Source organism: Synchiropus splendidus, chromosome 15 (genome assembly GCF_027744825.2).
Source record: "Synchiropus splendidus isolate RoL2022-P1 chromosome 15, RoL_Sspl_1.0, whole genome shotgun sequence".
NCBI classification, from domain to species: Eukaryota; Metazoa; Chordata; class Actinopteri; order Syngnathiformes; family Callionymidae; genus Synchiropus; species Synchiropus splendidus.
The window spans coordinates 8,794,613-8,816,101 of NC_071348.1; the positions used below are offsets into that span (position 1 = coordinate 8,794,613).

Below are 21,489 nucleotides of genomic sequence, written 5' to 3' on the forward strand. Positions count from 1 at the left end.
ATATCTCCCTCATGTATGCCCTCATCATGAAATGTCGGGGCTCAAACACCACAGGTTCACCACTGATCAAGCTGAAGCAAACCCTCCTGGGAGACTGAAAACAGAAGAGACATCCGGTGACCCTGCACAGAAGCGTCACCATGGTTACGGAAAAGTGACAGACAGATGAGTTTGGGGTGAGGTCTGAAGGTCTGGCTCTGCTCCTGCTCTCCACCGTTGCATGCCCACACTCACTAATCACACCGTCAGTCTTGGCAGGTCGTCCATCTTTTCATCCTCCGGCCTCCATTTATCTCCATCTTTCTCCTTCATTTGTTCCGCCAGAAGGCAGACGAGGTCGCTGCCTGACCAGTAACTACTTTATGCACCCTCCATGATCATAAAGGCGCTGAGATCAGTCAGAGAGCCTCATTGTCATCGACTAATAGTCGAAAAAGTACCCTCATTTTGTGTGTAATGATTTCTGCTTTTTATTGGGAAAAAGTGGATGTAAATAATGATGAAATTAACTGTCATTTCCTGGCTGCTTCCTGTGCACCATGTTTGGCTGATGCACTGACAAACAAGGAATTAGCATGACAGCGCTAATGGCTACAGTGTTTTAGCAGTCGTAAAGTTTTATTAAAAACAAGCTCCACTTTCTTCAGTGTGTTGTCCTAAATTCTAATCCCTGTCAACTCATCTCAAATCATCCCCCCTCTATCTTGGCAAATAGACATTTGAATTGTTATTATTTTTATGTATTATTATTTCCGAGGTAGTTTCATATCATGGCAGAACATCAATATGTATTCATCCGACTCACTCTGCTCCCTCTGGTCCTGTTGTTGACCTTTTCCAGGGACCCTCTCACACTCTGTCCTTTAATTCTGCATAAACATGGTTCAAGCAAAAGGTCAGCTGTGATTAACAAAAATGTTTGGATCCCAAACACTTGCCCCTGAGGCGTCTTTTAAATTCCTTCACAGTCTTGTCACTCCACAGCAGATGGATATCTTTCCATTACAACGTTATATTATGGCTCCCATGTCATTCATCATCGCCGACTCGGCGTCAGCCTGGGGTCTATTATCTTCATCACTCGCAATTAAAAACAACATTACAGTGAAGAGTTGTGGCTTCACGTCTCAGCACGACGGTGATCCCCAGCTGCGTGGTGGGTTGTGTGTGTGGAGCGTGTGAGTTCAAGACAGCAGTGATTGAAGAGCTTGAATGAGAACAAAGCTTTGATTTATTTTATTTTTTACATCCTCTTTTCAGTATAATAACATACATACATAACATAATACCAATGCATAGACACCCGATCTCTAACTCACTCCCTTCAGTGGATAACACTGAAACCTGATGGACTCATCTTCTACAAGCTTCCACTCCCTGTGACAGTTGACAGTTGGTGAACCTTGCTGGCAGAGATTGGATCAGAACAAAATAATTTTCTGTCTTGACTCGATGTACACACACACAAGAGAATCTGGACGGTCCCTTAGCGGCAAATGATCCGTTACCTAGAGGTGCATGGCAACAGTCTTTAGGGTGACAGTCACATTTTGATTCTGTCTCTATTTGATGTCATGGCAACAGAACCTGAGAGCACAACACAGGATTCAAGGATGAATGGATGGATGCAGGGAGTGGATGGATGGATGGTAGATAATGGATGGATGGGTGGATGGACAGATGGATGGACAGCCGGATGGATGGATGGCTGTATGGATGGGTGGATGGATGGATGGAAGGATGGCATATGGATGGGTGGAAGGATGGCTGTATGGATGGATTATGGAAGGATGGCTGGATGGATGGGTGGATGGATGGGTGGCACCTGGGAGTCGAAGAGCAAATCTTAGTGACGACAGAGGCCAAACAAGGCTAGTTCAACAAGACTAGCTAGCTCTGCTACAAACATAAATATTGCTTGAAACTTGAAATATCTCATAACATTTTATCATCATGAACAAAACATTTTAGAGTCCAAATAATGTGTATTTTCCAGGAAAAAATCACAATGAAGATGCACAAAATAAACTCCATGAATTACAAGTACAATACTTGCACCTTCCATTTACCCCTTAAAGAGGCCAAGTTTACTTTTAGTAACTTTTTCTTCTTCTGGTCTTTTATAAACTTTGTGTTGATTTATGTAATCCAACACTTCAGCCAAGCAAAGATAATTTCCTTAAAACTAAAGCTCCCCCCGCCCTCGGAAATCCCATGAATACTAATGCTGCAGCTCGTGCTCAGTGATTCCCACTAATACCCGTTGTGAAGAATTCTCAGGCAGTGATAGGATTAGAGTTGTGTGTTTAGCGGGATAAGACGAATAAGGTAGGGAAAGTGCAGCGGCTGCACTTGCCTGCCAGTCTCTTCTGCAGAATATAAAAGGTGCAAATATTAATTGAGTCCGGAACTAGAGTGGCCGAGCATTGATTGTGTACTTCCTTTGGAAAATGTAAATGGGGATCCAGGAAATTTAACATGAATCAGTCACAGGGATTGACTTTGTTCTGCTCCCTGTATTAATAACTTCTGGGTCAGGCGGGATTTTCAGAGCTGAGAGCCTCGGCACGGACTTGTGAGAACCAGAGAGTTCATCTGTTGCTGCCTAAATTTGTCTTTAGTGATGCTACAAACATGGATTTCCACTGCTTGGATCTTCAGTCCGACAGCAGTAGGTACAGTCATGAAATCTGTTGTGACATTTTGTATATGTAGTTTTGTCGGCAGCCAGTAGGGGTCTCTCAAAATGGCTGCACATGGCAGCAAAACCAATTCATATCCTCATGAATAAAGAAGTCTTGACTAATAAATAAATATATGGACATGAATACTGTAGGATTTACGGTGAAATTACTTTATTGTTGTGCGACAGGTTCGGCACACAGCGTTTTCTGATCCTGATGAATGAATTCAGAAATGATGGACACCAGGTCAAAAACATTGCTTCTCCCGTTCAGCCCCATTCACTTATCGATACCTATTTACCTGATAAATCGCAGCACGGACCGACAAGTCTGCAGCACTTCGCTTTAATGAAACTGCTCCTAACATGATGGATGGAGAGATTTCTGGCAACAGAGGAAGGGTCTGCCACCGCCGGACCAAAGGGGAAGGTCCACGTCTGCCAGGGGAAAAAAGTAAAAAGGAGATGTGATTGATGCCGCCGAACTGTAACCTTTGGGCAAAGCAATCTGGATTAGCTGGCAGTTCTAGTATTAACAATTTGCTGATGAAATTTGCTCATGCGGGATCCATAATCGGATCCAGGTCCAGGTCCTTTCCTGCTACATACAAGCAGAATGTTTAAGAAACGGTAGGATTTGAAACAAGCTCCAAACTTCATCACTGACTTTCTGCCCTGCAAGACCTCCAGTGATGGTTTAGGCAGGTCCGCGCTCCTGGCCGAGTGAAGGTTTGGCAGGAAAGTGTTCTGCTCAACCTTGGAACTTGGTGGTGAACAGATTGACTCACTATCTTCAAACAGCAGCTGCTACACACTAGTGAGGTTTGTTAGCACCGCACACTTGGTAAACAAATGTGAGAGCCTTTGCTAACTTTTTGGGTCGAGGGTTGGGGGTTAGAATCCCAGAGAGGGTAACTGAGAACAGATAGACCCAAGTGTGATCTTAATCTAGTAAATTATTATTACATATTTATAGTATATTAGGTCGATTTATATAAAGATGAATGTTTTCCAGTTGGTAGAATCTCTATTATCCAGTCTGAGTTGCGTTTCGTGACACGCTCATCGTCATGGTGATAAAAGACTGGGCGATTGACCAGCAGTCAGATAGGACATGAGGGCAGGTCATACAAATCACAGCTGCACCGGCAGTTATCGACCAACTGGTTCACAAGCAACAAGATTCATTTTCCTGTCGTTCAGGGAACCCAGCGCAGACAGGGCGAGGCAGAGGCAGGACACGAAAGCTCCACACCACGAAAAAGCTGTCACTGTATTTGTTTATTCTTTCCATCAATTATTGAAATTCATAATTTATGTATTTATACATAAATAACACAAAAAAAACTCTTTAATATCGGAATTTATTTGGATGGAGGGATACATTAGATTGATATAGTCAACAAAGTGATAATAATGTCATAATAATAATTCGGCTTCCTTATGGTTCCTTATTTTATGGTGAAATCCAACGTCTAGCAAGTTTGTTTTTTTTAGGACGAGTAGATACTAACTACTTTGAAGACACTTGAAGTCAGGAGGCAAAAATCACAGCTTTTTCAGCACTTGTTTTCTGAAAAAGAAATAATAATAGTACAAGAAAGGCGTTATTGAAAGTATTACTGCGCAGGTAGGCGGAAATAAAAGATAAACCATATAATAATAGACCTCGTTGTGTGACTGCCCTCTTGTGGCGCAATCGCTGTTTTGCAAGTCGTGTTTTGTCACTGTGAAACCAACACCGAAAAATAAAACATTATAAATCAAAGTTGCACACGTCGACTTTATGTTTAGACGCTGGTCTTCGTGTAATGTGGATGCTGTTTTCAACGTATTAAATGTTGAAATTCAAGCGCAGACAACCACGTGACCAAGTGGCATACTTATAAATGAGTTGTTTACATGCGTTCTTGTGTTCGGTGGTCAGCTGAGCTTGACCCCTCGACTTCAGTGCCGCGTGTCTTCGTCGTACCCGTGTGTCATCATCGCCATCATCATCATCATCATCATCACCACCACTGCCTTCCTCGGTGGCTGCTGTTCTGACACTGGAGTCCAGCTGTTGCCATGTTGCCAGCATCCGAAGGACCGCGGCTGCCTCGTTTATGACGCCGTGTTGCAGCGCGTGCAGCCCGGCAGCCGCTCGGAGGAACACGCCGGGCGTGATCGACGCCAGTACAGTGGTGAGACTCGGTCTCTTTTACTAGTCGCTCCATGACACCTCGTATCTGTCAACGCCGATTTCACGGCCTGCGTGTTTTCATGAGCGAGCCTTAACAACGGTGTTCAATCAATGTTGTTTCCTATGATATTGTCCTGCAACAACCACCACCTCTGTGTCCTGGTTCAAACAACGACACACATTGTCTTTTACATTTATTCAATTTGAATATATTTAAACTTTATTTCCACTGATATATATATATATATATATATATATATATATATATATATATATATATATATATATATATATATATATATATATATATATATATATATATATATATATATATATATATATATAGTAGTTGTCAAGTGTTGGTCTTCCATTATGATTTTGATCATGGCTCTCAAAACATCCATCTATGTTTTTGTACTTGTTCCCTATTGGGATCATTGGTACTAGGAACCTGTCCCAGACTGGGCCAAGAGGACATCCTGTACTACCCTTTAGTAAAAGTCATGGAAGTTGAAAGTGCCGATTTCTTTTTAATAACAAATCTTCTTCTTCCGTCAGCATCATCTTCTCCGTCTCCTTCTATTTCTCCTCCGCCTCCTTCAACCTTTTCATCGTATCCCCACTCTCCTCCTCTTCAGAATCAAAATCAGAAAAACTTTATTAATCCCAAGTGAAATTATGTTCGTAAAAAGCTCTGTACTCAACATACCACAATAAATTAAAAAGAAATAATACTATAAAGTGCAAAAAAAGCTATACTAAAGAGCTTAGAAACCATGTGAACAATGTGCGAGAAAATGCACTTCAATGAACAATATGCAAGATAATGCAGTTCCTCCTTCATTTTCTCCTCCTTTGGTGCCTGGACCTTCCTTTTCTAACGTTCTCCATCCAGCTTGTTCTCTGTCTCTCCACTGCACAAACCATCTGGTGTAACAATGATCCGGACATTCTAAAATTGCAGTTGGCTAAAGAGAATCTGTCATGGAGCCGTATTATATGACAACTTTACAGGGACTGTCTTTAATGAAACCCAAAATAGCACCAATAGTGTCTTGGTCTCCATGGAAACCATGGATGGATGTGGCTTCAAAATTGGGACTGAGTCATTGTTTGAGAGTGAACTCCAGATTTTATTGCAGAATTGAAAGAAGATCTGGTCGTGTGCCACACAGGATGTCTGCATGACGGAGCTCCAGTTCCTCCTCCACCGTCACAAGATGCTGCCTCGAGGTCTGCCAGGGAAACGTAAGTTGTTTTTCCCATCACCAGTGTCTTGATGATGAGCCCCTGCTCTTCCTCCACACTGCTTCAGTGCTCTGAGTTTACCGTGAGGTGTGAGCCAGAGTCATGGGCTGCGGGGGCAGCAGGACAGATGCTTTGGAGCCCCGTTACCTGGAGAGCTGGACCAAAGAGACAGAGTCCACCTGGGTGACCAACACGGACACCGATATCCCGCTGTCGTCCATTCAGAGCATCCCGTCTGACGGCGCCGAGGCTGGATTCAACTCTGACAGGCACAGTCCTGGTGAGTGGGTTCTGTTGTTGATGCATTGACTCTCAACAATCTGCAAATCTATATACAAATGCATGTTCAGTTTCACTGGAACAAATGTGATTTTGCTGATGACATAAATATCAAATTATGTCAGGGAGCATCACATAACACGACATGGAGGAGGACCCTACAAGTGGTGTTTTTGTCATTATTATTATTATTATTATTATTATTATTATTATTATGCTGGATGATGTGTTCAGGGGCTGCCAGAATCAGTGGGAAATATGAATGTCTGAAAAACTTACTGTGCTTGTTGTGAGTTCTCGTTCTCAATGTATTTATTCATTTTTTCCAAGTGTAATCTTGCGACACGTACTATTCCATTATTTACAGCCGCCATCATCAGAAGGTGTGAGACAAGCGCGACAGCTTGCTCAGGCGACGACACACCAGTTCATTCCGATCTGATCCATCTTCATTGTCTGAGCTTCTCTCTTTGAAGGGACAAACCAGTGACATGAAAAGCTGGCTACTCGCAGGACGCGCTCTCATGGCAACAGGATGTATTTACTGAAACACTTCCACTCGCTGGGAACAGCGAGGCTGTGTGAGGCAGAAGTCTGGACGACGACCGCTTCTGTCCACATCACTGTGGTTTCCCTGCCAAGGGACTAGACAGACCGGTGTCTGGGCACTGACCACCTTCTGATGACAATACGACACATGAGGGGAATTGAACTGTGGCAGAGAACACTTTACCAGTATCAGTGTTGTGAGCTCCATAATTTTAACAGTTAGAATAATAGCAACAGTTAGTAAATGAAATTGTAGTTTATATATTTCATGTACAACTAAATCCATTCGGAAGTCCATGAGGAAGCAAATTTATTATTTTGTTGTTTCATAGTCATTTATTATTATCAAAAAACTGTTATTATTATTATTGTTGTTGTCATTGTTGTTATTATTATAATTATCATCATTATTATATTTTTTAACCGAAAGATTTTGAATATAAGAAAATTAAATGTGTGGCATTGACTAAATACATGACATTATCATATATACCAGGATTACTATTGCAACACATCATCAGTAGGGTAAAACTAACCTGTCTCACGACGGTCTAAACCGAGCTCACGATATATATACTCTGTATATATATATATATATATATATATATATATTAGATTAGATAGATTTTAAATCTGTATGAATTAGATTTAAATATTAAAAAGAGGAGTTAATAAAAGTCAATAATGGAAAATAAACTAAAACAAAGAAACAAAACAATGGGAAATTAAAAATAAACACAAATATGATTTGATTTAAATTATTATTAGCACTGAGATAGAATTTGAAAACGATGCTTATTCAGAACCGAAAACATTTCTACCCTCAGTTTCATGAAGCAGAACCTAGGCAGGAATACAGGCCCCTTTTTTACTTTTCATGATCAAATTGACATTTTGAAATGCAGCTTTTACTGAGAATTTATGATAATATAATATCTTCTATGTTACATTTCAGTGACCGATTTCTTTGAGGACAGTCTGCCGCCACCTGCGCAGGCCTACCTGACCGTCTGCTCTTCGGTGTCTGAAGCGAGCCTCGACGACGTCAAACCCAGCAGCCCTTCTGCAATACTGGCCTCCCCCCACCAGGAGGCGATGGTGGCATCTTCAGGCACCACCTTGCAGCGAAGAAGTGTCCTTCACACGGAGGAGATCGTAAGCCCTGTCAATACCGAGCCCAGTAGGTGGCGCTATGCTCTAAAATCTAAGAGGAACCTCACCAACACCAACAGCGCCACCTACAAAGCTCTTAAAATGAGACTCATGTCAATGAGAGTCTTACCAATATTGCCTGTTTCCAGACCAAATGGCCGGACAACCGGATGTCCACCAAACAGGTGACCATCATGGTGACCCAGAGTATCCACCAGGTAGACAAGAACGTCAAGGTGAAGAAGTCTCTCACCAGCTATGAGGTGGTGAAGCCGATGGAGCCACTGAAACACAAGACTTGAGCTGCTGGAGGAGTCAACGATGAAGAGGGATGAAGTGTTGAACACGAGCCAATCGGAGCACATGTTGCACAGGAGAATTAAGATTACAAGTTTTTAAAATCTTTTTCCTTTTTGGATTGATAAATAAGAATCCATACATACGTGTTTTTTTTCTGCAAATTATCCACATATTGCTGACAGCTTTGTTGAGATACGGAGATGAAGAGAAAGCACACTGGAGTCCAGAATTTATATTTTTATTGACCCGTGGTAAACAAGCAGCAACAGATCACTGCAGTGTCTGACATCACAGTGTTTCCAAACATCAAGGACCGTAGCATCAGGAAGTGATTTAGACTGAGTGTTTTGTTGCTACATCGTGCTCTAATTCTGATGAAAATAAAGACGCATTATCTGTCTCCATTCTTGGGCGTTCAAACTCATTGTTTGGCGACATGAAAGTGTCGGAGAGTGGGGGAACATTGAGGAACTATTGCATTTATTAAACAGTTATTGCAACTGTAGCAAAAACCAATAACACAGTCAGAAGGAATTACAGGTGGGGTCATCTGTTAAAACCTCTGACCTTTCCGTTAAGATTTAGGCCAACTGACAAAGATACTCCAAAATAGACTGTTTAAAACAGTTAGAAAGCAACCTGTATAGAAATAGGAATAATAATAATAACTAAATCTTCAGTCTGTGATGAATATTATCGACTGAATTTTTGAGGATTAGTAGTACATGAAAAAAAAAACAGAAACACACAGAGCAACAGTGTCTTTTCCAGTGAGCATCACTGATGAGAAGCCGCTGGTCACGACTTTGGCTCCGAGATAATGTGGATGAGTTTGTCTTGCTCGTACTTTATCAGTCCAGATCTGAACAACAACTCCTCCTTCTCCATCCACTCCTCCGCGCTGAAGTCTGGGAAGAAGAAGGCCATCTCTCTGCGTGCAGATTCCAATGAATCTGGGAAACCAGGAAACCAGGAGGATCGGCATTTTAGAATTAAAAATAAAATTAAAATAATAATAAAAAATAATACAATCCTTTGAAAAAAATGACACCTTTGAAAAATAACATCTTATTTATACATCTATGAGTACTTTTTGGATTCATTCATTAAGTTAAATTGATAAAGTTCAACAAATATATCAAATTTAATGTTTAATAATTCCTTTTTCTTGTGTAAAAATACATGGGATGAAGTTACCATGTATAATATTGATTTTTTTTGTCCACGTTTTGTTTAATACTTAACTTAAAAAAAAACAGTCAAAGCTCTTTTATTTACAAAAGTATTTCCAGCTAATACGAGCGACATGTTTTTCCAGTCGCGAGAATCGCTAGCGTTCACCTGAGCCGTGAATTGTGTTCCTGGTGTCGGTGAGTCCAAACTGGGCCCGTAGACACTCCGGACTCGTGTATCTCGCTCGGAACACTTTGGTGGGGCCCATCAGCTGCCTCCAACGTTGAACTGCATCTTCTCGTGCTAGAATATAGGCTCTCATGGGGCCACTGCCAGGGACAATAACAGGACAGACTGTTTTAGAAGCTATTCGGTGTGATGGTTTTCAGAAGACTGGTACTGAGGCCAGCTAACTGTTGAGTATTCAACTCTCAGGGTGTTGTCTTCAGTATACAGAATGAAGCAGGAGATGCTTCCTTTGTCTCAAGTGATTCATGTCACTGTGGTTGCTGTGGTAACTGCAGAATGACTGTGATTGAAAGAACCTTCAGAGTCACAGCAGGAGCAGCCAACTGCGACCGCTAATCATTGAAGAGTCAGCTGTCATGTCACACTTGACTAGAGGAACATCCTTTACACCTACACACTCAGATTTCAGTCATGACTGTACATTTTATTAATATGCCTTGTCAGCATTTAAAGACCCAAGTAGGTAACATGGATGCTGCGTGACTCACCTTGACATGAATTCAACAAGTCTTTGATAGAAGAATCTTCCTGCAACACAAATTTAAAAACTCAATTTTCACAAGGCGACATGAAGAGATGTCTTTTCTTGCCCCTCAATAATAAGACACGAAATCGATGCGGCACATTCAGGGTCCTGCTGTCAGGGTTAAACGCAGTTGTTTATAGACACATACAGAAATGGTCCGTTTGTGAAAAGGACCGACCTGCATGCTCCGAGTAAAATCTCTCAGAGTCCTGCCTCCTGAACACAAGCTCTCTGCACCGTACAACAGAAAAGTTGTCATCCAGGATTTTTTGGTGAAGGGCCTGAAAATTAGGAAAAAACTATGAACAATAACTGTGGTTTTCAGTTTCATTGTGGGATGTAATGCAACCTCAGTTGACAAAATATATATAAAAAATGTAAATTTAAACAAAAAATACACAATGAAATCAATCTTAGCTGTGTTGCTACAATATTCTTTTTAGAGGAGGTGAACTAAGACTGCGTTATGAACTTTATTATGAAATGTACACCCTATATTTGACTGCAGTTTTATGAAAGAAAGATGCGTGCAAGCCAATAAAGGTCATTTCTGCAAAGAAAAATTGTATCGTTTCTCAATTATTTCAGTTTAAGTATTACTCCTATTCTCAAAACTAGACTTTGATAGACATATTTATGACTGGAGACGCAATGAATCATTGCTAAATACTTGAGTAGAGTCAAACATCAGACATCGGATTATTTAGAGAGATGTAGGCAGCGCAAATAATATTCTCGTGTACCTCCAACATGACCGGGTGCGCGACTGCATCGGGCTTGATGACCGCCAGGGTGAGCTGCAGCACTTTCGACAGACGACACACTGTCAACAACATTTTCTACAGAAGATAAATATGTATTTTACTACCAAAAATTGTTTGTTTGCTGGAATCATCCGTCAATTCTACCACTCGGAGGAAAGCAACCTATTACGTAGAGATATTTTTTGTAAGACACATTTTAGCGTCACGTTCAAAGCACCCCACGATGAAAAAAATGAAACATATGTCATCAAAATATATGGCATACACACCTTTATTGGAAGATCACCTCGCGTTATAGCTAGTTACATTTTAACCGCAGTCTGAATTGGGCGATTGTGGCTAGAAGTCACTGGGCGGTCCGTCTATTAAATGTGTCCCTGTAAAAACGAAATAATCACATTAGGTTCCGCCCTAAATTCTCGGTAAATCTGATTTAATTTGAGTGCAAGGGGCATTATTTATTTATTTTTTATTTATCGGCATATTATATTGTCATTATTTACGTTATTTTCTCTTTAAAATGGTTGTAATGCAGGTATTTAACTAATTTATAATTCAAATGTTTTTCCTACTACAAACATCACAATAACTAAATAAACGTACTGGAATAGATTTTGTTTAAAATGTATAGAATTATTTTGCAATACAATATTGATCAAGAATGAAATAAAAATATTTTAAGAGTATATTTCAGTTGCCACTAAAATTTGTTCATGTGAAAAAATGTGACATCATTGCAGCACACCAAACGTATTCTTCATCTATAATTAATATATAACTGTCTGGTGCACATTCCAACTTATATATTGGAATTCACATGATCTCAAAAAAAATATTTGAAGGAGTCAGTGAGAAGCACGAGTGAGGACTGGCTCAAGGGCACGTCTATGGCAAGCAAGAGGTCAGTGAGTGGAAGGCAGCCTCTTGGACACGTTGACAGGAAGATCCAAATCACAATTTCAGTTTCACTCCCACACTAGCCACTCCCATACAAAACATAGAATGTAGAGGTCATCTGGTTCTCCACGATGCTTGATTTGATCTGGAGCGGCCGGTCCTGACTGGGACACTGGTTGCGCTGAGGTCGTTGTCTATGGAATTCCATCCATGTGGCAGATCAGACGTACAGTAACTCCCAGCACATTCCAGCGATGCAAAGAAGTCCACACCCTTGAAAAGAAGACATTGTGAATGTGTGAGCGAGTTGACTTTCACAGAGAGAAGGGGAGGGCAGGGGGTCTGCGGCATAGGTTTGTCCCACCTGCCCATGTCACGTGGCCTGAGGGTGACACCACAGCTGTTACCATTCCTCCCCCTCAGGAGATGATCAGAGCAGCTCTTGAGGGTGTTAGGATCAGGATATAACACTTTGCGTGGTATAAAAACTAGTTTGAATTGATAAGTTGTCTGAAAATTGTTTTACTGGCAACAAAGGAAAACAACCAGTCTCAGACTTTTGTTGAAAATGAAGGGTCTGAAGGGGCTTCTCCCCACTAGCTCACTATCTTTCTGATTCCATGTGAGCATGACAGAAATGTATTTAGATTTTTTCACTCATGTAATTTACTTGACCGGTTATTTTCAAAATGATGCTTTTGTTTATTTATTTATATGTATTCGTGAGTTGAAGAATGATCTGGTTTATTTTCTCTTTTACCAATGATAATTTATTTCCCGTCTTCCATTCATTTTCTGCCTCCTCCTGGATTTATTTCATTAAGTTTTTTGACTTTCATTTGATTTTATTTAAAATTATATGACACCTTGTTTCATTATTATATTTACATTTTTATGTCAGATTTTCCCCCGGTGAATTTTTGCAAAAAGAAATAAATAGATAATACAAAAGAAATTCATATAATTCATATATTTTTTTTAACTCTTCTTTGACCACTGTATTGTAAAATACGTTTCTATTGGGAGAACTTGTGCCTCAGTATGTTTGAATCACCAGCAGAGCGGCTGCTTGAGGCAGCATCCCCGTCTGGTTGACCACCGCTGCCTGTCGCCTCCTGACCGCTGCTGTTGCTCTCCTGCAGTTGTCGTTCCGTCAGACAGCAGCTGTCTGATGACCACAAACTTCAGTTTTGGTTAATGTCCTTTGTTTCTGGTGAAATAACTCCCTGTTCCCTGTCTCCTCATTCCTGCAGCAGATGGTGAGTATATACAGCTTTCACTGTGATCTCCACTCTCCTTATTGAGCAGGTCATAAGAAGAGCGAGTGTCGAAAGTGTAGACGTCACGACAGCAGCCGTCTTCAGCATCACACATTGGCGCCATTGTCCTGCTCCAGCGGTGACAAAAGCTCTTTCCTGTGGCGACACCTCTGAAGGCTCCGCCCTCAGATCACAGCCTGATGGAGGTGTCGCATAAACCAAATCAAACCCTGAGGTGATCACCTTTTGGTAGGACAACATCCTCCTGTCATTAGCACCTTGATGTGAGCTCCAGGCTGGAGACCAGTCAAGACCACTACACTTTTCCTCAATAATTTGATTTAATTTAATTGAACAGTTTGCTCTCCAGACAACAGGGAACCTTTGTAAGTGCAGGAGTTCCTGGTCCTCTGATCACACTGATGCACAAGACACGTGGCAGCTAGGATGAGAACAACATCAACAAACATGGAGGAATCCCTGAACAAAAACAAACAAAAGCATCTGTTTGCTTTGGTTCAGGGAGGTCTTTCACTACACAATGGACAGGGTTTCCACTACTCCGAATGTACTTATAGAAATATTTTCAAGACATTAAAAGAGCTTTAGTTTAAATAAGGTGATATGAAAACTTGAATATAGTCACCATCGGTTCCGACCGACCGGACATAAGTGGCATCTGCAGTTAGTACGGGTGGACATAAGCCCGTCAGGTCGTCAGTTGTAACTTGCTAAGATGTTACTTGTATACCAAATTCATTCAAATTGAAAAATGTGGCTTTTTGTGTCAAATATTCTTATACAATTAACAAGATTAATTTTTTTTATCGAATCCCACCCCTAACTATTAATATTCCATCCCTCCACACATTACACAGAATTGTTGCATAGATACCATAGTTCTAACTTCCCTCACAGAAGCTCCAGCCATAAGTGGTTTAGCTAATGGAATGACTCGTCGCTCGCCGTCCTCTGGGGTCTTGGTGGAAATCCTCCGGTTCCGTGTGTAAATCACGGGGGAGCTTCAGCCTAAACTCCGCATCACCTGTTCACTCCCTTTTACCCTAAATGCCTGCGACCTTTGACCTTTGCCGTTGCGCAGCCTGAGCGCACGGGACGGGGCTGTCCGCGACAGCTGTGTCAACCTCAGGCCTGGCAACTGCCGTGTCCACAGAAGGACACGCCGCAGCATTAGTGTCATTCCATGTAATGAGTCAGCAGCGCGGGACAAATGATCCACGTTATCCTGGTCCAGGTTCAAGCAGTTCAACGCCAATGAGCCGCCTTTTAATGATGTGTCTCACTCAACCAGCTAACAAATTAACCGGCGAGTTTCATCACGTCAGTGTAGTTCAGGTTCATTTGAGGTCGTGATCTTGGAAACGAAACTTCAGCTGAAAATGTGAGATTTCAGATAGATGACTAGAAATACAATAGAAAACAGTAGACAGTAAAAGAATTATTTGAAAATATAATTCCTGCAAATCCTTTTTAAAACCAGACTCACGGGGGGAGACGACCAGGACAGTGTTGGCCATGTTAAAAATGTAAAAATGTTCTAAGGGATCAATAAAAAGTTTTTTTTTTCTACTGCAAACAAGACAAAAAATGTCTGGCGTCTTATCACAAAAATCATTTCTGAATATTTTGTGATCTGCTTCAGCATGAAGATATTGAAAACCATCTAGTTGTGTCATGTTATGCAAAGATTTAAAGTTGCTCTCACACTAACTCTTACGATCTATTTATTAATCTTAGTAATATTATCAGGTAGTATTTATGGCGGGTTCACATGTTTTTCATATTTGTTATTTCTGCCTTGAATTAAGAGCATCATCTTATGTTTAGATGAAACTACGATGAAGTGCAGAGTTTTGTCTTCAGTCTTTGACATTATCCAAGTAGTTTCCATGCGCCGGCTCCACCTCCCGCGGCTGAATCCTCCGCAGTTAGCAGTTTCCCCTCCATGTGTACGTCTGCAGATCTGCTGTCAGCTGCCAGCTTTATTTATACCACACATGCAAATGTCCTTCAGTGCTGAAGAAACTGGCCAGGGCCGAGGGAGATGTTAATTCTCTTCATGCCAAGACTGCAAATCACACTACAAATTCCTGCCCTCCTCCCTCAATTTGAACAGTCTGACAGTGGGGGAACAAAGTGATTAGCAAATGGGGGCCCCGGAATGCGAAGGCAGATTAAAAATAAACTCCCTGACCCGTTTTATAGAAAGCATGCGATGCAACTGTTGCTCTCCTGCCATGTCTTCCTCCTGAAATATGTGGCGGAAATAGACCCTCCATGTTCTGATCATGCGTCGTGTTCAGGGAGATATGAGGTAGAGGGGAAAGTGTGTCGTGGTCTGATCCAGCTCCAGGGTCTCGTCATGATGTTGCTTTTATTAATAGGTTGGAGAAAATCCAAACAAACACAGGGAGTGTATTTAAACATCACACTTACTGTCCAGGGCAAAGCAAGGACCCTCACTATGATATGCTATGTTAAAACCTGTTTTTTTCCCATGGGGCTCAAAGAACTTTGAAAGGATGATAAAATAATGGCAAACAAATAAAACCGTTGCACATAAAGAGTTATGTTATAACAAAATTCAATTATTTATTGAGTTATATAACTTTGAATATTTTTGCCATTTCATCAAACATATTAAATGAGATAAGATTATTGAAAAAATGTACATGTTTGGCTTTGGGATTTTTGTTTTTTAAATTAGAATTAAAATGAAAAGAACTATTCTATATTTCTGAAGCAGATATAACATTATAAACCAGTCACAAGTAGGAATGAAAAAATGCAGTTGTATTTTATAAGGGGAAAAAAATCATATCATCATCTATCATTCATTCATTCATTTGTTTTTCAAAATAAAACACGGATTCACGATGTTAAAAACAGACACAATGTTAAAAAATATTATTTATGTAAACAAAATTAATATGACATGTAAACTGAATATTGATGTCATCTGTTATGAATATTTTACAGAACATAATCATATAAGTTATTTATTATTTTTATTATTTTATCAACAAACAAATGGAAATTCTTGGTTCAGGTCTAAAGTTAAAGATGATGCTTGTTTTAATTCAAATGACTTGATCCAATCTGCTGCTGTAAAATGAAAGTCAGTGTTAGAGTTGGACATTGTGAGAGTTAAATCATAATTTATGAAAGATAATCAACTAAAAAAAGGCTGTGGTTTTCAGATGATGTTTTGTTTTGTCCTCGGTTTCAAAAGCAAGTTTAGAATTTGAGAAGTTGATGTGACTGAGACCGACGCATGAATTCACGCTGGTGTGTACGTGATAGTCATTATCTCTCCCATCAGTAGGAACTATCTGGATTAAAAGAGCGTCCCTGCCTTTGTGTTTAACACGGGCCAGGAAGCAGGAATTCACCCTACAACAAAAGTCACCCGATATTGCTGGAGTCCGGATATATCTGGCAGGGCCTTGGCACATAGCTGACATTAGTGGAAACATTGCATTTGTGATACACCCTGGCCAGTGGCCATGGGAAATATCAAACAACTGTCCAATTTAGACAACATCCTGTGCTGGGGAAGAAAAAAACGGGGGCTACAAAGATGCATTGGGTTGCTATTTGTGGACGGCGAGTGCCTTGAAAATAGCGAGAGCATTTGGTTTCAATATAAGCCCTCCTCCCTGAGCCGGAGCTTTCTGTGAATGAGGCCCGGGTTCCTATCGCACCCAACCCTGTGGCCCGTTTTAGAACACAGGTGTTGACCTTAGTGGAGAATCTGTGCTGGCAGAGGAGGAACATGAAGCCCAGGGCACGGCCTGCTCCAGGATTACTCATCACCGCAGGGTCACACAGATCTGGTGTGAACTCTCATGTGGATCCAGATCGGTAGAGGAAGATACGAAGCGCAACGATATTGCGTTCGCGCCGGTAGTTTCTTTTCGTTGTGTACTAGTTGGTACTAGTTTCTCCTTGACATAATGCTTTCCCCAGCCTCTCACCTTAAACCCATCCATCCAAAACACATGACTAACCTTGACCAAGACTCTGAGCCAAACTTACACCCAATTATAATGACCCACTTATTCATCCTCTAACCTTGTGGGGTCCAGCCAAATGTACCCACAAAGTCAAAGGGTCCTCACGTGGATAGTGTTGTGTCCCCACAAAGTGGGACAAACAAGCACCACACACATTGCTACACCCTGCCGCTTGAACACGTGTATCATATCTGATACACATCAACATACTTCCACATTTACACATGCGTATTCGCCCTATAACTGAAAACGATACGTGCACCTGACACATACTGTATTGACACACCCATCTGTAAAACACACACCTTATAATCCCACAAACTATTTGACAAAAGCTCGCACCACACACTTACGCACATTCCTGATCACATATTGGACATGCTGTATATGCATTCCGCACACTGTGATGGAAGCAGGTTTTCAAAGGCTGGACTCACCAGTGCAGACGCATATGAAATTCCGATACATCGCAACAGTTGAAATACAGAGAGTAGTAGTTTTAGAATACCCTTCCACCAAATATCATAAAATTTTTTCGCCTTTTATACTCATTTTGCACCTCGATTTTCAGTAATATCTATCCAAAAACTATGTCTCCAAAAAGTTATCAATTAACCTGTCGATGTTTTTAGTCTATGGGATATGCAACTTGACCATGAAATAAAAATATATATCACAGAAAACTACTGCTATCTAGTGCAACGCAAAGCCAAAGTGATTATTGTTATTGAGAAAAATATTTTAAAATAATTCTTATTGATTATGGAGTTATATTTTCAATTGATCCATCTTTTGCACCCAAATCATGAAATAAATGAACCTTATTTTTATTTTTTGTTTTTATCATGGATCATATAGTCATGCTCAAAATGTGCCGTTATGTTTTTTTTTTTCCTTCCTCTTATGAACTTGTTGAGTTCCAGGTGTTGTTCTATCTCTGGCCTCAAACATGTCCAACAATGTCTCAAAGTCAATTCCTCAAACATATCATTGGTGTGATCTCTGTAGATTGCTTTGTGTAAGGCTGGTTGCATTGGAGGAAGTGAGGCCTGGTGGTAGGTGTTACATCATCGGTAGATGAAATATGGTAAAACCATTGCACAATAAATGGTCTTCACCACTCTTTTATTTATATAATATAGTCGTTTTCAAATCAAATCGTCACCACGCAAGGCCCTATTGGTGTGTTGTTCGACCTGAAGTCTATTCTCTGGGTGCATTTATTGATACACTGGCCTAGAAATGGACAAGAAATGGGAAGTGTGACATGGAATTCCACAGAATCTATGCTAATGGGCTCCTGTGTAGTTAAGATCACTGCATGTTTTACTGCTGTCTGGCCCACTATTTGATTTCAAATTGATCAAACAACTCACAAAATATGTAGAACACAAAACAATTCAATAATAAAAACTGCAATGAAACCTTAAACATTAAAGGAAAAATGTAAATGCAGAGTATCTGAAATTTAATAAGGATTGTTGTATCACGAGTGGAAGGAAATTCTGAGCAAAACTCTTCTTCTAGTGTGTAAATTTTGGACTTTCTTTGTCTTTTATACTCATTTTTTCATCCCTATTTCTAGCAATATGTATCCAAAAAGTATCCATTGACATAAAACTCTGGTGGTGGGTTGGGGGTGTAGGGTGTCTCGAGCCCAGTGCGAACAGCTGAGAGGTGTGATTTAACAGGCTGGCTCCCCACTGTCAGGGTCCTGATTGGGCCGGACAGGAGGCGCAGGAGAGGCCCGGGCTTCTAAAGGACACCAACAGGTGGGAGGCCGCTTTGGAGGGGGGACCCTCCCAGGCGGGATAGAAAAGGCCGATCTGCAAGGCCTGTTGTGGGCACAATCCACCGAGCCGGGGACGAAGAAGGAGGATGGCAGCGGAGCTGAAGGCAGAAGAAGAGTTGCGGAAGTGGGAAAGATGTTCTAGAGCCAGGTTCAGTTTTGGGACGTCAATAGTGAGGCCTACTGTTTCTTGTTTCCACTTTTTGTCAGTGCAAAGGGAAAGTAGCTGATAGCACAGTGTGAAGCTTCCCTCAGGTGGTAAGGAAGTTGAGGTGTGAGACAGGGGCTGACCATGTGGTTTCATCAAGTGGCTCAGGGAGCCTGGGGTCGCTGCTTTAGATAGAAGCCACTTGTTCTGAGGGGAGACCAAGAGAACGGTGAGTAAAAGTTTGAAGTTTCTTTCACTTGTCTCTTGATTTTTCCGTCCGCTATTCAACATCACTTCAACTGCATCTACATCTCATGTCTATGTGAAAACTTGAATTGGGTGATAATATATTCAGAAAGTGAACACAACAGTAGCTAGCTAGTTTTTATACCACCAGCAAATGAGACCGTGGTGTGCAGGAACTTAAGAAATGAGGGTTGACGTACCCTAATATTGACTTGAAATATATATCCACTGACACTTTAAGATGCCTTTGTTAGCCTAAACCATGATCACAGCAGTGGTTCCACTTCCCGCTCTTGGCTCCTGAAAAGCTGCTTTGTGTCCCGACAACAGTTGCTACCCCTTGTGACGACATGCTTCCTTATATCCCCATATTAATACACTACTTATGGAATGTAAGGAAGTGTGTGGTTTCAAGGGGACCACATCACAACTGGCCAGGTCCTAACATGGCTTTGTTTGGCTACACCTCAGGAGTAACAGGGGTGTCGGGGGGTTCATGAGTTTGTGTGCTTCAGGACAACAGGTGACACATGCACGGTTAGCGTTACGCCACCAGCTCCTGATCTGGGTCTTGACGAAACATTCCAGTCAAGGTTGATGGACGGAGCACAGCTGTCACCCTCTATGGCAGGCGCAGGACTTTCATGAAGGGAATAGGGGGAGGGCAGGAGCTGTCAGTGAAGGTTTCGCTAGTGTTGGCCAGATTTGAAAGGAAACCATTCCAATGCACGCCTGTCCCAAAAATAGGATCTGAGTTGAGTTTCCATGTGGTTACCATGCAGAATATGAATCACCATCCCCCACATACTTCTGCAGACTAATTGATGATTGTCCTCTCTGTGTTTTATAGGTAAGGATCAAGAGGACGGGACACGTGTACCAGTACTTTTATTCCCCCCTTTTGTAATATCCTCTACATCTACAACCCTCTCTGTCTTGCGCTGCCAAGGTCTGCTGAAGCAACACGCCTTGCTGTGGCTGGTCAAACGGAACCAAGTCAGGTGTTTTTGTGAGGTTTGGTCCCCTTCAACCAGCTACTGCGTCGTGAATACAGTCAGCAGACACCAGCGTGGAGTCAAAGACTTCTCAAGTGCTGAGATTGTTTTCCCTTGAATCAAGTTTAATTTCATTTGTTGTCTTGAAGAAAAATAAATAAAAAACAACTAATAATGTTGACTGGTTTTTTTAATCTATCTATCTATCTATCTACCTGTCTGTCCTGTCTGTCTATCTATCTGTCTATCTGTCTGTCTGTCTGTCTGTCTGTCTATCTATCTATCTATCTATCTACCTGTCTGTCTGTCTATCTATCTGTCTATCTGTCTGTCTGTCTATCTGTCTGTCTGTCTATCTATCGGTCTATCTGTCTATCTGTCTGTCTGTCTGTCTGTCTGTCTGTCTATCTATCGGTCTATCTGTCTATCTGTCTATCTGTCTGTCTGTCTGTCTGTCTGTCTGTCTATCTATCTATCGTTCTGTCTATCTATCATCTATCTATCTATCTATCTATCTATCTATCGTTCTGTCTATCTATCTATCTATCTATCTATCTATCTATCAAGCAAGCTAGATAGAGCTAGCAAAGAAGTATAAGTTGGTTTTATTTTATTTTCAATCTTTGTTGGCTGTCCATGTTTGATCATGGACAACAAATAGATGACAGACTCACACTTTGACAGTATATTTTCTTCTATAATGCTATTAGCCAAGTTTGTGACAATTAGCGTCGTATGACTACTTTATTATGTTGAAGAGTGGAAACTGGAAACTATTCATTATTAAAATAGTTCTGGGACAACAACTAATAAATAAGATTGTTGACATCTTTATGTTTTCATTGTTTCCTTATTATTGGTGATAAATGAGATTCAATGACTTAAAGATTTATACCCTGTAGTAAGGAGCTACAGGTGATAAGGAATTTAAATAGCTATCACAAAAAATAAAATATAAGTTATTAACCAGAGTACACGTACACGCAATGATGAATAAAGAAGAGTAAGAGAAA

At 40.9% G+C, this 21,489-nt stretch overlaps 2 protein-coding genes across 7 annotated transcripts; one reads left to right on the forward strand and one right to left on the reverse strand.

Annotated features, from left to right (window-relative positions):
• Positions 1-4,618: 4,618 nt before the first annotated feature.
• baalcb (BAALC binder of MAP3K1 and KLF4 b) lies at positions 4,619-8,901 on the forward strand. 3 transcript variants are annotated; one of them, XM_053887955.1, is made up of 5 exons: positions 4,619-4,866; positions 6,008-6,117; positions 6,181-6,393; positions 7,897-8,096; positions 8,243-8,901. In XM_053887955.1, exons 3-5 carry the CDS (start codon positions 6,216-6,218, stop codon positions 8,393-8,395), a joined length of 531 nt encoding a protein of 176 aa, XP_053743930.1. In that variant the 5' UTR covers positions 4,619-4,866; positions 6,008-6,117; positions 6,181-6,215; the 3' UTR covers positions 8,396-8,901. The 3 variants fall into 3 exon arrangements, with proteins under 3 accessions (XP_053743930.1, XP_053743929.1, XP_053743928.1); XM_053887954.1 differs by having other exon boundaries at positions 6,008-6,098; positions 8,243-8,900; XM_053887953.1 differs by having other exon boundaries at positions 6,008-6,113; positions 8,243-8,899.
• nme6 (NME/NM23 nucleoside diphosphate kinase 6) lies at positions 8,622-11,464 on the reverse strand. Of its 4 annotated transcripts, XM_053887949.1 has the most exons (7): positions 11,375-11,459; positions 11,210-11,267; positions 11,085-11,146; positions 10,520-10,622; positions 10,304-10,343; positions 9,735-9,895; positions 8,622-9,346 (listed from the first exon to the last, which is right to left on the reverse strand). In XM_053887949.1, the coding sequence occupies exons 3-7, from the start codon at positions 11,091-11,093 to the stop codon at positions 9,192-9,194; spliced, it is 468 nt and encodes a 155-aa protein (XP_053743924.1). In that variant the 5' UTR covers positions 11,094-11,146; positions 11,210-11,267; positions 11,375-11,459; the 3' UTR covers positions 8,622-9,191. The 4 variants fall into 4 exon arrangements, with proteins under 4 accessions (XP_053743924.1, XP_053743923.1, XP_053743926.1 ...); XM_053887948.1 differs by lacking the exon at positions 11,210-11,267 and having other exon boundaries at positions 11,085-11,180; positions 11,375-11,464; XM_053887951.1 differs by lacking the exon at positions 11,210-11,267.
• Positions 11,465-21,489: the final 10,025 nt, after the last annotated feature.